Source organism: Pseudonaja textilis, chromosome 15, assembly GCF_049901715.1.
Source record: "Pseudonaja textilis isolate UNSWEBS1 chromosome 15, rPseTex1.2, whole genome shotgun sequence".
Taxonomy (NCBI): domain Eukaryota; kingdom Metazoa; phylum Chordata; class Lepidosauria; order Squamata; family Elapidae; genus Pseudonaja; species Pseudonaja textilis.
Genome location: NC_142004.1, coordinates 4,066,048 through 4,081,508, shown reverse-complemented (window position 1 = coordinate 4,081,508; position 15,461 = coordinate 4,066,048). Strand labels below are relative to the sequence as shown.

At 47.6% G+C, this 15,461-nt stretch overlaps 1 protein-coding gene across 1 annotated transcript in view; it reads left to right on the top strand.

The window, feature by feature from the left end:
- Positions 1-93: 93 nt before the first annotated feature.
- DDX54 (DEAD-box helicase 54) overlaps positions 94-15,461 on the top strand; it is an 18,351-nt gene continuing 2,983 nt past the window's right edge. The window contains exons 1-17 of the mRNA XM_026718661.2: positions 94-570; positions 1,043-1,169; positions 1,674-1,744; positions 2,939-3,127; positions 3,649-3,698; positions 4,006-4,047; positions 4,858-4,953; positions 5,578-5,699; positions 6,505-6,566; positions 7,584-7,715; positions 8,500-8,710; positions 9,069-9,203; positions 9,766-9,987; positions 10,522-10,595; positions 11,164-11,355; positions 11,683-11,834; positions 12,945-13,058. Coding sequence (XP_026574446.2) covers positions 400-570; positions 1,043-1,169; positions 1,674-1,744; positions 2,939-3,127; positions 3,649-3,698; positions 4,006-4,047; positions 4,858-4,953; positions 5,578-5,699; positions 6,505-6,566; positions 7,584-7,715; positions 8,500-8,710; positions 9,069-9,203; positions 9,766-9,987; positions 10,522-10,595; positions 11,164-11,355; positions 11,683-11,834; positions 12,945-13,058 — 2,162 coding nt within the window. The 5' untranslated portion in view covers positions 94-399. The remainder of the gene's footprint in view (positions 571-1,042; positions 1,170-1,673; positions 1,745-2,938; positions 3,128-3,648; positions 3,699-4,005; positions 4,048-4,857; positions 4,954-5,577; positions 5,700-6,504; positions 6,567-7,583; positions 7,716-8,499; positions 8,711-9,068; positions 9,204-9,765; positions 9,988-10,521; positions 10,596-11,163; positions 11,356-11,682; positions 11,835-12,944; positions 13,059-15,461) is intronic.

The window sequence follows — 15,461 nt, the reverse complement described above, 5'->3', positions numbered from 1 at the left end:
TTCTTTCTTTCTTTCTTCTTCCTTCCTTCCTTCCTTCCTTCCTCTCTCTCCCTCTCTTTTTGTTTCTTTCCTTCCACTCTTCCACCAACCCAGCCTCTTATACACATATATGTACAAATACATACTGTATATACTTATTCCAAAACTGAACCCTGAAATTTGTAAGCAAGAACGAAAAAGCCCCGCCGAAGAAAGGCGATTCAAAGGCACCCGGGAGGTGCTGAGCGAACCCGAAAGTGCCATCCCAAAAGGGAAGAAGAAACGATTCTGCAGGTTTTCCCTTTCGTTTCTCTACGGAAGCTCCTTTTCCCTTCCGCCTTCGGATTGACCGCGAGGCTAGCCATCCCCGAGCTTAACGCAAGCGCGCAGGCGGGACTTCGCAACGGGACCCTCCCACCGATGCACCAATCAGAGACCGGCTCTCCTCCAAACCCCGCCCCGCGGTACTTCCTGTTTAACGCACGTGGCTTCGCCTGCCAGGAATCAGCTGCGATGGCTCCGGCTTTTGGGTCGGGTCGGAGGAGGAAAAAGCAGCGCTGGTGTAAAACCCGGGAGCCCGACGAGGATCAGGTAGGGGAAGATGGGCTGGACTAGCGTTCCCATCATCCCCAGCCCTAGCATGGGGACTGCAGTCCAAGTTCCCATCATCCCCAGCCATAGCATGGGTCCTGGAGTCCATGGACTCTGGAAAGAGTTGGGCTGGGGGAAACATAAGGGGGTGGGAGGGCCGCCCGGGATCACATCTGTGGCTTTCCCAGAGGTTGCCCACTCTGAGCATGTGTGCGAAGGAAGCATGCTGGGAGTTGTAGTTGAAGAACATCTGGGGGGGATGCACCTCCTGAGACTTGTAGGTGGGACCCTACAAATGGATAGTGAAAGGGTTGCATCTTAGCTCCAGAAGGGAAAAGTGGATATCAATCAATCAATCAGAATAGAACTGGAAAGGATTTTGGAGACCTTCTAGAACTGTGAGTGCCAACCGGAGACCGTCCCAGCAGCCTAGATCTGAAAATTTCCAATTTTTCCTTATTTCTGTTTAAAGGACTACGAGATGCCAGAAACCGCTTTCTCCAAGTCTGATGGTGCTTCCGATGTTGAGTTCGATACCCAGGAAATGGTTCGTGCCCAGAACAAGAAAAAGAAGAAATCGGGAGGTTTCCAGTCCATGGGTAAGTTAAGGAGTTCTGAAGTGGATGGTTTAAAGGGAGTGATAACCTTTTATTTATTACTTAGCTTGTGACAACTACAGAGGTCATGCGGTCACTGATAGACAAATTTACTTTAAGTAAAGAGTCAGCAAATTAGATGGATAGATAGATAGATAGATAGATAGATAGATTGATTGATTGATTGATTGATTGATTAGGTAGGTAGGTAGGTAGGTAGGTAGGTAGATAGATAGATCCTTTTGGCATCGTTCTGCCCTCCCGGTCATCTCGTCCTATAGTCTCTTGGACGGAGGTCACAAATGCAGCTGCCAGACCCAACCTGCCTCTTCTCACTGACTGTCCCCATGTTGCTCCCCATACAACTACAGAGAGTGTAGGAGACATAAAAATTGAAGACAAGGCCATACAGGTTGTCCTTAAGTTACAACGCTTTGTTTAGTGACCATTCAAAGTTACAATGGCACTGAAAAAATATCTCTTACCTTGGTTTTCTCGCTTCCCCAGGTCTCAGCTATCCGGTGTTCAAAGGAATTATGAAAAAAGGATACAAAATACCCACGCCCATCCAGAGGAAGGTGAGAACGCGGGAAGCACCTCACCCAGACTTCTTTAGAATCATGTTTTTGTCTTCCTCCTCGAATTCTGTTTGGTCAGATCAATGAAACGGACCCTAAATAATCTATCATTAGTGAGAAAAAGGACTGGAACAGTGTTAGCAAGAGAGAAACGTAGAAAGAATGTCTTCTCCTCTTGGGATGGCCTTGAAGTGCCTAGTTTCCTGTATGTTGCTGGAAGCAAAGTGTGCCTTCTAGTCGGAGCTTATCTGTGTTTTGGGTTCCTCGCAACTGTGGTCGCTGCATTATCGGGTAGAAGTCTGCAATGAATCATCCTTGCCTGCCGTATAGTTATTCCTTCGGTGTGGTTTGTGTTGGGTTTTTTTTTATTTTGAATTAAGTTTACTTTTGGTGAGGACTGCATTTACTCCCTCCGTAAACTGTTTTCTTTACTAGTTTGATATCCAACCGAGGATAATTGGACACTGGGGCCACGTTAGAGGCATTAAAGGGACTTTTTGTGACTTGGTTATTTTTGTGTCAGGCTCCAGTGTGGTGGTCTGGCACTTGAAATGAGACGCAGGGAACCGTCTGAGCAAATGCCAGCCCCGAGAGAACTCGGGTAGCAGTATTTATTTAAGAAAATGCAAGTACAAAATCAAAACAATGACCTCAACATTATCTCAGCAGGGCCTCAGCAGGGTGATAATATACTGCGGAAAGTCCCATGAGAATATCTAAACACGGAAAGTCCCACGGGAATGGCTCGGCTATGTACTATGACCTTTCACCGATATACCTGGTCCGTCTAAGCTTTGCAGATCAAAACAGGACCAAACACCCATCATAAAGGCAATACTGCCCCCATGAGGAGTGTTTGTAAATCCCCAGATCTTATGCAAAAACTGTACAAAGGACTTACAGAATATGATGAATAAGATATATTACCACACTCCAGGTCATCACAGCTCCATCACTTGGAGGCTTTTAAGAAGAGACTGGGCAGCCTGGTCAGAATGGCAGAGACTCTCTTGCTTGACCAAGGGGTGGGGGTTGGGGGTTGGACTAGAAGGCCTCCAAGGTTCCTTCTAACTCCCCCATTCTGTTATTTCTCCTTTAACTACCTGGGTTATTTGTAAAGCTGTGATTTAAAACTGGGCAGTGGCTGTTGGATTTCCCTCCTCTTCCTCACTTGGAAGTCGGCTTCTTCTGCAGACTATTCCTTTGATCTTGGACGGCAAGGATGTGGTGGCCATGGCGAGGACCGGAAGCGGGAAAACGGCCTGTTTTCTGATTCCCATGCTGGAGAAATTGAAAGCCCGCTGTGCCAAGACAGGGGCACGAGCTCTCGTCCTGTCTCCAACCCGAGAACTTGCTCTGCAGACTCTTAAATTCACCAAAGAGGTACTTTCAAAAATCAGAGGGAGAAGTGGCCACTGGGGAACTCAACCACGGCCCCTTGCGGGCTGGATTTCAGCCTGATTAGCACTGATGACGCTACTTAGTTGGGTAAGAAAATGTCTGCATGAAAACTATAAATCTCAGCATAAGGACTACAGTCCTGTTCCTCCTCCCCTTCCTCCTCCTCCTCTTCCTCCTCCTCCTCCTCCTCCTCCTCCTCCTCCTCCTCCTCCTCCTCCTTATAAACACCACTCCCTTCTAGCCTCGGTGATGTTACCTAGTTGGGTAAGGAAATAACCACCAAGGACTCAACAATCCTCCTCCCCTTTCCTTCTCCTCCTCTCCGCAAACCCCATTCCCTTGTAGTACTGATGATGTTACCTAGCTGGGTAATGAAACGTCTACAAGAAAGCAACCAAACTCAAGAGAGCCCTAGAAACCCCTCATTTCAACCCTGAGCTACAAAGATTCTCCTTTTTTGGAATTAACTTGGCGTTCAATTCTCCTTCCTCTTTTTCCTGCAGCTGGGTCGGTTTACTGGCTTAAAAACCGCTCTGATTCTCGGAGGCGACAGGTCAGTTGTGTATTGACGTGCACGCTCAGGTGCACAAATGTGCGTTGACGCTCAATAAGCACTTAGACTTACATACCGCTTCATGGTGCTTTACCAATTTGTCCTTAATTGTTCTTAATTTCAGGGCTTAAAATATATAATAATTTTTAATTGATCTGCTTCTCTGTAGCCAGAAGTCGGACTGTATGTATAAATTATCTTTGACCATTGGCAAGATTGGATAGATAAGATACAGCACTGAGTTTAGCATTGCCAGAAATGACAAGGAAGTTTAACTTTGTTTTCCTTCTTCCTTCCTTCGTTCTAGGATGGAAGATCAATTTGCTGCTTTGCACGAGAACCCTGACATGTAAGTCTGGATTTTCAGTCGGACATCCGATGCAGGCCTTAATGTAGGCGATGGTGGCTAAAAGCTTGCTGTCTCTGCAAATGGAGGCGATGCTTTCCAGTAGGGGGCGCCCACACTTAGCACAGTATAATCCTAGGGCTGGAAGGGGGCTTGGAGGTCTTCTAGTCCAACTCCCAGCTCAGGCAGGAGACCCTATAGCCAGGGGTCAGCAACCTGCAGCTCTGGAGCCGCATGCGGCTCTTTCCATCCCTCTGCTTGCGGCTGCCTGCCGCTCAAAATATGGGTCGCAACCACCAATGTGCGACATCCACCGGGATTCGATTTATTGAGCTTATCGACCCTTGGTAGGCCAACCATGGATAAATCCTAAGACTTAACTACCACCTATATGTGCCCCAACCCCCTTTAACAATATGCACCACATCAATAGATGAAAAGAGCCATTTCCAGCAGCCCCGCAGTTGTTGCAGAATCCATCCTCAGCTCTGCTGAGTCATTCCAAAGCCATCGGCCGGCACACAAGCAGAAATACAGATCCAGCAGCAGTAGAGATAAGGTGATATGGCCAGCTGACTTGCTGCGTGGCATATTTGGAGCTGACGGGCTCCGAGTGAACCCGGAGCCTGATAGGCGGTCCCCTCTTCCAGAGATCCACCTGTAAAGCAAGTTCACTTGGAGCCCGTCAGTGGAATCATTAAACAAGTAAATGAATTGGATGATGCGGGGAGCATCCATGCAGCCCGCTTTTGCCTCAATTAGGCGAGAGAAAGAATCGGCCCTTGAATCTGTGCCTTGTGCTTTTTTGTGCAGAATCATTGCAACCCCTGGCCGGTTGATGCACGTAGCTGTCGAGATGAAACTGAAGTTGCACAGTGTGGAGTACGTGGTCTTCGACGAAGCAGACAGGTGAGCCGTTCTCCCCTACCAATAGTAGTTCTTCCCAACCCTCCATTCGGGGACTCCTGGGTTACTCCATCTTGGGGGTGAGACGCTGATCCTTGCCAATAACTCCCCCCGCCCCCAAAAAGGCTTTCTCATGCTGGATTTTTGGCAGCGGTGCAGGAATCTTGAGTGTCAGGATTCCGGCGATTGCCCTAATTAAATCATGAGCCTTGAGCCAAGCTTCCAAAAAATCCCAAAAGATTTATTAGGAACAACATGTTGGCATTCACCCATATGTAGCCCACTCTCCCACACGTAATTTATGGTCACCTGTGACCCTATTTCCCCCCCGGGTTTGTCATAAATCAGATTCTCCAGCGAAGCCAGGCTGGTGTCATCAGTCACATTCCCGATGAAGGATTTTCATGGGAAGAAGATCCAGTAGCCTAGGCTACAACCTTTGTAAGATAAGCGTGGAATGTAGTTCTGGTTTTAATTGCCGTACTGCTCTTTCAGGTCCCCCCCTTCTCCCCCCGCTTATGGCAACTTGGAAACAGGCATAGGAGTGCTTTATGAGTTGAACACCAAGGCTGTCTGGATCTTCTACAGAATCTGTTTTAAGGTCCTTTTCTTCTCTCGCCCTACCAGGTTGTTTGAGATGGGCTTTGCCGAACAGCTGAAGGAGATCGTCTCCAGGCTGCCTGACGGTCGCCAGACATTGCTCTTCTCGGCCACCTTGCCAAAACTTCTTGTGGAGTTCGCTCAAGCTGGTGAGAAGATGGTCCAGGCTGTGTTTGTTTCTCATGGGGTGGTTGGGGAGCTGGACGTAGCGCAGAGGAACGTATTGGGTTCTTTCTGACGCGAGTCTCTTTCTTGGCTTGATACAAGCTGAGATCATCTCATCTTCCTCCTCCTGGCCTGCATTCTGTGCCTCGAAACGGATACATGGTTCTTGAAAACTGGGATGAGTAATGTGTAGACTGCCAAAATTATTATTGTGCAGCATGTGATGAGAGCGTGGCCTAGAGGTGGAGCTCTCCCCTCACAATCAGGAGGCTGTGAGTTCAATCCTAGGTAGAGGCAGATATTTCTCTCTGGGCACAATGAAATTATTATCTGCTGAACAAAACTCTGTATTGGCGACAGGAGAGGCATCTGGCCAGTAAAAGACACTGCTAGCTCCATTTAGTTGCTCAGACTCAACTCCACAGGGGATTATGGGTTCGTTAAACGATGATGACGATGAGAACATGACAGAAGAGAAGTAAACATATATACAGTCTCATCACCCTCATGGTAGCCATTGTCCATCTGTTGTGGGATGAAGGCCTCTTCGGCCTGTTTCCAATCCAGATGGTCCTGGGGCTTTCTTTGGCCAATCGGGCCTGCTAGACCTGCGGAGGTCCATTGGTCCATCTTGTTATAGGTCTCTTTCGTGGATGCTTTTGATCAAGTGGGATCCATTTTAGGACCTGCCGTCTGTTCTCCGTGCTGTCCCACCCTTGACTTGAAACCGTTCCATCGTAGGGTCTGCTCACACCCAGCGACTTGACCGTCTGTTCCTCTTTCTCTTAGGTCTCACGGAGCCGGTATTGATCCGACTGGATGTGGAATCCAAGCTGAGCGAGCAACTCAAGGTAGGAACGGTCAACATCTCCTTATAACGGCCCACTTGGGATAGGGTAGAGATGATTCAGTGGGAGGCTTGGGTTTCTGGAATGTTCTTTTTAAAAAAAAAGTTCAAAAAAATACGGTTGAACGAACCAGTTCCTGGTTGCTGAGATGACCCCCTCCAGGAAGGAAGAAAATTAAAAGAGAGCAATTGATCGTTAAATAAAAGGTAAAGGTTCCCCTGGCACCTATGTGCTAGTCGTTTCTGGCTCTAGGGGGCGGTGCTCATCTCCGTGACAAAACCGAAGAGCCAGCGCTGTCCGAAGACGTCTCCATGGTCATGTGGCCGGCAGGACTAAACGCCAAAGGCGCACGGAACGCTGTTCCCTTCCCACCAAAGTGGCCCCTATTTTTCTACTTGCATTTTTTTACGTGCTTTCGAGCTGCTAGGTTGGCAGAAGCTGGGACAAGGAACCGGAGCTCCGTCTGTGATGAGGCCCTGGGGATTCAAACTGCCGTCCTTTTCCGATCGACACGCTCGGCATCTTAGCCACTGAGCCCCCGTGTCCTAGATGGCCTCAAGTCAGACCAGTGTCAGAGCTGACCCCTTATTTTGATGTAGGCTATTTATTTGTTATGGCCGAATAATAGGCTCATTTTGTGACTTCCTGTAATACCAGAAGTGATGAAACAGGCCTATTATTTGGCCTGAAAAGCCTTTCAGAGACTTTTCCCAAGCTTCTGGGAGGCCAAAAAAGGCCTCAAACCAGCTGGAAAATCAGTTGTGAGGCACAGTGCAGGTAAGGGGGTGGGGGTGGGGATTGCGCGCGCATGCCCAGGTGGTGTGTTGCATGCGCATTGCATTCTGGGTGCTGGCATGTGAGTGTGCGTGCTAGCACACACAAACTTTTTGGCACAGGAGCCCCCAAAGGTTAGCCACCACCGGTATAAGCTGTCCTGCCTTAAGGATGGGGTTGGACTAGAAGACCTCCCCAGGTCCCTTCCAGCCTTGTGATCCTGTGTCCTGACCTCCTTTTTCCTAGCTGTCGTTTTTTCACGTGCGAGCTGACGACAAGCCCGCCCTTCTCTTGCATCTGCTGAGAACAGTGGTCAAGCCACAAGACCAGACCATTGTGTTCGTGGCTACCAAACATCACACAGAATACCTGAAGGAGGTACGTGCAGCCCCCCCACCCCAATTGCCTTGGGGGAAAGAAGAGGGTTTGTAGTCCTCACCTCCTAACGAGGGTCCACGTAGCAACACCGTTCAGAGTTACAGCGGATTACTTGCACAAAATCTGGGGAACGGGGGGGCATTTTTTTTTCCCCCGTAGGAGTTTGGAGTTTTCTCTCGGTGCCCAGGTGAGAACTAAAATGTGTGCCCTAAGGAAATTAAAAAAGGAAGGGAAAGGGAGGAGGAAAAAAAAACCCCATCCAGGTAGTTCTTGACTGACGGCATTCATCAAATAACTGTTTGAAATTACAGTCCTCGACTTAAAACAACAATTGAGCCCAAAATGTATGTTGCTAAGTGAGTTTTGCCCCATTTTATGAGTTATCTTGCAAGAGTAGTTAAGTAAATTGTTGCAGTTACTCAATTAGTACCTGGTGGTTAAGCAAATCTCTTCTGTCCCAAGGTCCGGCCCATAGATTTCCACTGCTCTTCTTTCCTCTGCCTTCTGTGCATCTGCAGTCAGGCACTGGGCCCAGCTGTTCCTCCTCTTCCTCATCAGCCACCTCCAGACCTGGGGGCTGTTGACTCTCCATCGGAGGGCTGACGGGGGGCCCAGGCTACCTCCCTCCCTCCTTCTCTCTCTGCCAGCTCCATTCCGTCTCCCCCCTCAGTACTCCCAGGTTATCCGGATGCTGACCCCGATTCCCACGCCTCCTTCGATTCGGCTGCCGGCCACAACAGCTTGCTGACTTTTTCCTGGCATGACGGATGCGTGTCTTTTGCAGCTGCTGACCCTGCAGGGGGTGAATTGCACCAACATCTACAGCTCTCTGGACCAGACGGCTCGCAAAATCAACATCGGCAAGTTTGCCCATGGCAAATGCTCAGTGTTGATTGTCACCGATCTCGCCGCTCGCGGGATTGACATCCCTCTTCTGGATAATGTGATTAACTACAGCTTCCCAGCCAAGGCTAAGCTTTTCCTGCACCGCGTCGGTGAGTTTCTTAAAGTCTGGAGCCTTCCAGGGTTATTTTTATGATTCTGCTTATTGCTGCGGGGAAGAGGAAGAGACTGTGGGGTCTTTGATGTTCTCTGAGCTTGGGTGTTTTCTTGCAGATGTTTCAATACCCAACTAGGTAACATCATTTATTCAGGGATTTTATTTTATTTTTTTTTAAAGGGGGGAATCTTGGTAGGTTGGGTTGGTTTTGGTTTTTTGTTTGCCTGTCCCTGTGTTTCATGCTAAAATCGCTTCGTTGTTGTTGTTTTTTGTCTTTTTTCTTTGTGCGTGTGTGTGCTTTTTGGTCCTTTTTATTTAAAAACCCCTTTTGACTTTTCGTCTTCTCCCTCTAGGCAGAGTGGCTCGTGCGGGGAGGACCGGAACAGCCTACTCCCTTGTGGCTCCAGATGAGATCCCTTACGTTTTTGACCTGCACCTGTTTCTGGGACGGCCACTGGTCTTCGCCAGTCCTCATCAGAAGCCCACAGGTAGTCCTCAACTTAACAACTGTTCGCTTAGTGGCTGAAGTAATAAATAAAACAGCGCTGAATAAAGCGACAGGACCATGAGACGTGGTGACTCTCAATGGTTAGAATACAGTAAAGGTTCTCCTTGCTCCTACATACTAGTCGTTTTCTGGCTCTAGGAGGCGGTGCTCACCTCCGTTACAAAGCCGAAGAGCCAGCGCTGTCCGAAGACGTCTCCGTGGTCATGTGGCTGGCATGACTAAACGCCAAAGGCGCATGAAACACTGTTCCCTTCCCACCAAAGGGGTCCCTATTTTTCTACTTGCATTTTTTCACATGCTTTCAAACTGCTAGGTTGGCAGAAGCTGGGACAAGGAACGGGAGCTCACTCCGTAGGGATTCGAACCGCCGAACTGCTGACCTTTCTGATCGACAAGCTCAGCATCTTAGCCACCGCACCACCGCGTCCCTTTGCGTCCGCAGTGTTGCAGGTTAATTCTGCCCACTGCCGGCAGTTCGATTCTCTCTTATGACTTACTGAATTTCTGGCAATAATGGAGCTCCTTTCCCATCCTCCTCCCAGATTCAGACGGCGTTTTTGGCCGTGTTCCGCAAATCGTCCTGGATGATGAGGAGAGCTTGCTACAGACTGACCACGAGCGTTCCCTTGACCTGCAGAACCTCCGTCGTGTCTCCGACAATGCCCTGAAACAGTACCAAAAATCCCGGCCAAGTTCGTCCTCCGAATCCATCAAGAGGGTCAAAGAAATGGAGTTCAGCCTGGTAGGGATTCATCCCCTCTTCAGTGAGTATTTCCGGATGTTGTAAAGTACTATAAGGAAGCTCCTTCTCGACTTTGGCCACGTTAAGATGGGTGGACTTCAACTCCCAGAATACCCCAGCCAGCATGCTTCACCCATCTTAAAGCATCCTGGCTGGGGAATTCTGGGAGTTGAAGTTCACCCATCTTAAAGCATCCTGGCTGGGGAATTCTGGGAGTTGAAGTTCACCCATCTTAAAGCATCCTGGCTGGGGAATTCTGGGAGTTGAAGTTCACCCATCTTAAAGCATGCTGGTTGGGGAATTCTGGGAACTGAAGTCCATCCACCTTAACATTGAAGTCCACCCACCTTAACATAACATTATCGTTGGCTCATTTTGAGGCGGACTTTGGGCCTTGCGTGAATCTAGTCTCTTTGGTTAGAGAGAACTTTATGGTCCAGGCATGTGTGAGCAATGGATTCCTCCAATCAGGAGTAAATAGGATGTGGGAATCCAGTTGTATAGGCTTCCTAGAGCACAACAGTTGACCCTTCTTTCATTTTTGGTCTCTGTTAAGGTTTGCGTTTTGAGGAAGATGAGATGGCACAGCTGAAATTTGTGGACAGCATCAAAAGTTATCGTTCTAAAGCGGTAGGTGTAGCCAGGACTTTGGGTTCCAGATTTCAGTTCTGCTTTTGTGATCCTTTGGAAGTCCTGTGACATCTTATAGGGCTGGTCTTTTCTTCCGCCATAATTTTTGCAGCCGAGAGCAGTTTATAATTTTCATTCATTCATATTGCACCTTTCTGTCAATAAGTCAAGGTGGATTAATCAGTCAACGCTACTTCCTTCTTCTGTTTCCTCCCAAAAACTAACCCTGTGAGGTGGGTTGGGCTGAGGTAGGTGACTGGCCCAAAGCCACCCAGCTGGCTTTCATGTCAAAGGCGGGACTAGAACTCCCAGTCTCCTGCTGATTGGCCCAAAGTCACCTTGCTGGCTTCCATGCCAAAGGCGGGACTAGAACTCCCAGTCTCCTGCTGATTGGCCCAAAGTCACTCAGCTGGCTTCCATGCCTAAAGCGGGACTAGAACTCCCAGTCTCCTGCTGATTGGCCCAAAGTCACCTCGCTGGCTTCCATGCCAAAGGCGGGACTAGATCTCCCAGTCTCCTGGTGATTGGCTCAACATCACCCAGCCTTTTTCTGTTCTTTTTTCAATAGACCATCTTCGAAATCAACGCCACCAACAAAACCCTGGCCAGTGACGTCATGCGGGCCAAACGGATCCGTGACCGGCAGTCCATCGACCGGCACCAACGGAAGCAGGAGGAACGGCTGTCCTTGGCGGCTGTGAAAGCTCAAGGCGTGGCTGTCCGAGAAGAACCGATGGAAGACGGGGAAGACCACATCCAGGTCACATAAACTCATATAAACCAGGGAGGGGCCCTGACTGTTTGAGAACATGTATTTTCTTAACGGATGTTTTTATCCACTATTAATTATAACGTGTCAGTATTTTTTTTTTTAATGTATACTGTAAATAGTGATGTCCATTGCTGGTCCAAGACCGTAATAAAGTTATATTCATTCACATCCAAGGGAGGCGTTTCTTGTGCTGCCTTCAGGTGCTTTGGAGAATAGCTTTGGGGCAGCCCCTGAGATAGTGGAAGGCTGCTATCGTGTCACCCCTAGTCCTTCTCTTATTTTCTCTTAATTTGTTCTCCTGAACTTCCACACCAGGATGTCTTCTCCAGCGTGGTGGGAAAGAAACGAAAGCGTCTTTCAACAGAAAGTAGAGCGGTGAAGAAAAAGAAGACAACGACGCCGTCAGCAGAGGAAGAGAAGGAGTTTTATGTCCCTTATCAACCCAAGGACTTTGCCTCAGAACGGGGGTAGGGGCAGGACCTTTCCAAGTTTTTTCCTGACTGGGAAATTCTGGGAGTTGAGGTTCACAGGCCTTAAAGAATGCAAGTTCTGGGGGATTCTGGGAATTGAAGCCCACACGTCTTAAAACGTGCTTTAATTTTGGGGTTGAAATCTACCAGGTTTAAAACATGCAGGCTGGGGGATTCTGGGAGCTGAAGTCCACAGATTTTAAAGCCTGTAGGCTGGGGGACTCTGGGAATTGAAGCTGCCAGGTCTTAAAGCATGCACGCTGGGGGATTCTGGGTGTTGAAGTCCACAGATTTTAAAGCATACAAGCTGGGGGATTCTGGGAATTGAAACTGCCAGGTCTTAAAGCATGAACGCTGGGGGATTCTGGGTGTTGACGTCCACAGATTTTAAAGCATACAAGCTGGGGATTCTGGGAATTGAAACTGCCAGGTCTTAAAGCATGCACGCTGGCGGATTCTGGGTGTTGAAGTCCACAGATTTTAAAGGATACAAGCTGGGGATTCTGGGAATTGAAGCTGCCAGGTCTTAAAGCATGCACGCTGGCGGATTCTGGGTGTTGAAGTCCACAGATTTTAAAGCATACAAGCTGGGGATTCTGGGAATTGAAGCCGCCAGGTCTTAAAGCATGCACGCTGGGGATTCTGGGTGTTGAAGTCCACAGATTTTAAAGCATACAAGCTGGGGATTCTGGGAATTGAAGCCGCCAGGTCTTAAAGCATGCACGCTGGGGGATTCTGGGTGTTGACGTCCACAGATTTTAAAGCATACAAGCTGGGGGATTCTGGGAATTGAAGCCGCCAGGTCTTAAAGCATGCACGCTGGGGGATTCTGGGTGTTGACGTCCACAGATTTTAAAGCATGCAAGCTGGGGGATTCTGGGTGTTGAAGTCCACAGATTTTAAAGCATACAAGCTGGGGGATTCTGGGAATTGAAGCCGCCAGGTCTTAAAACATGCTTTAATTTTGGGGTTGAAATCTACAGGGTTTAAAACATGCAGGCTGGAGGATTCTGGGAATTGAAGCTGCCAGGTCTTATGCAGGATCTCCAAAACCACAAGAGGGCAACTGTGACTGAACATATTCCTCCCCCCCACCTAATTTTGCAGGCTCTGTGTTGGAGGAGAAGGCACCGCGTTTGAACAGCAGGCCTCGGCGGCCGTCCTGGACTTGATGGGTGACGAGGAGCGGAATCTAAACAAGAACAAAAAGCTTTTGAAATGGTGAGTCACCCAATTAATTGTTGAGCAAATATTATTTTTTTTGCCGATTTCCCCTCTTTCGGCTCCCCAAAAGACACATACTTCTTCATGAATCAAAGATCCTTTGGTTCCCGCCTTCCTTTAATTGTGCCAACTTATTTTTTAAATTATATATATATATATATATACTGTATATAAGCGAAAAAGCACTCACGCATCATCACAAAATCTCCAGGACCGTAAAGCCTACAAACTTGAAATTTGGCACCTATGTTCCTCTTGGCTTCTAGGAGCTCACTAAGAAAGGATTTTTCGAAATGACCATCAGAGTGTTAGTATTTCCTATAATATTAGTATTATTATTATTATTAACACGCTCTGATGCTAAGGAGTTCTACTCCCCCTCCCCGCCTGAAAAAAAGAAACCTGTTCCAACTGCAAAACACAAGCAGAGGAGTTTCAGTATCAGTTTCAGTTTCACAGCACCAAGCAGCTTTAGTACAGAACAGTTGAGCTAAGCCACGCCCAGGCTCCTTGCTGTCTCCTTGCTCACACAGCAAATACTGTTTCAGTTTCCAAACAGCCCTCAACTCTGTCACACACTGACAGGACGCTAGCCAGATGAATACCGATGGATGGTGGTAGGCAGAGGCAGAATTTTTCCTCCCTTATTTCGCTCCCAAAAAACTAAGCCCGACCACAGTTTTGTAGCAAAACACGGGCATCGAGTGCTCTCTCTCTCTCTCTCTCTCTCTCTTTTCTCTCTCTTTCTCTTTCTTCTCTCTCTCTCTTCTCTCTCTCTTTTCTCTCTTTTCTCTCTTCTCTCTCATTCTCTCTTCTCTCTCTCTCTTTTCTCTCTCTTTCTTCTCTCTCTTCTCTCTCTCTCTTTTCTCTCTTTCTCTCTCTTCTCTCTTCTCTCTCTCTTCTCTCTCTTTTCTCTCTTTCTCTCTCTCCTCTCTCTTCTCTCTCTCTCTCTCTTTTCTCTCTCTCTCTTTCTTTCTTCTCTCTCTCTCTCTTTTCTCTCTTTCTCTCTCTTCTCTCTTCTCTCTCTCTTCTCTCTCTCTCTTCTTCTCTCTCTCTCTCTTTTCTCTCTCTCTGTCTCTGTGTGTGTGTGTGTGTGTGTGTATATATATACACTACACACACGCACACACACACATACATATACACACACACACATATACATACACATATACACACACTACACACACACACACACACACACACATATATAAAGAAAAAAAAAGGAAGGATTTTTTTTTTGTTGTTTAAAACCGTTTATGTTTCTTGGGAGTTTCTTCCTGCCTGCAACAGGTCTCTGCCCCCTGTTTGATCTCACAAAACCGAAGAGGACGGGAGGCTGATTGGTCCTCGGAGGCCACGGGGAGAAACGGAGGAACTGGAGCCGGGAAGGAAACGATGGGAAACAATTGCAGTATTGTTAAAACAGGGGTTGTAAAAACTCGTCCATCAAAGCGCTGGGATCGGTTTGACTGGCTTGTCATTGTTTTAAAGACTTTAATGGTTGACGGAGCACGTTAAAAAAGAAAAAAAAAAGGTTTTTTTTCTGAGAATGCAACTGCAGTTAATTCTTTTCCTGCTTGGTCCGCTGCAAAGATTTAATAAGTCTGGGGTTGGTTTTGTTTTTTTTTGTCTTATGTCGGTTCTTTTATACTTCGGTTTTTGACTTCGCCGAAAGGAGGAGAGAAATGCTAAGAAAGGGCACTTCGAAAATAATAGGCTTGCAGAGTTTGGAAGGGACCTTGGAGGTCTTCTAGTCCAGCCCCCTCCTCGAGCAGGAGAACCTATCCCATTTCAGACAAATGGCTATCCAGTCTTTTCTTTAAAAAAAAAACCCTCCAGTGATTTGTCTTCCAATGATTTGTCCTGCTTTCTGATGCTTTGGAAAAAAACATCTTGACTCCCTCTTCTTTGGGGCAGCCCCTCAGATACTGGAAAACTGCTCTCATGTCCCCCTCAGTCCTTCGTTTCATTAGGCTAAACATAGCTACCGTATTTCCCCATGTATAAGCACCCCCTTTGTATAAGCCACCCCCCCAATTTTTGGACTGTGAAGTTTTGAAAAAAATATTTTATTAGAGAAACAAGTTATGAAGAAAGAAAATTTACAAAGAAACAAAATTCGACGTCTAGATCTACAACTTCGGTCATGACGCCGAAAGCGGTGCGGCGACGCTAGCAATCTACGCATCGAACGAGAGTAGGAACGAAGCATTCAGGCCGATGCCTAGCGTATGCATTTCTATCGCGTACTCGCACTCGCAATCGTATCATCACGTACAATTTTTACAAAAAGTATAGCATACTGCTGGAAAACCAGTTTATTCCTACTTTATTATTTTATGCATTTTTCACGTATAAAAAGTGTACCTGCTTTGTATATGCCACCCCTACTTTTTGGGC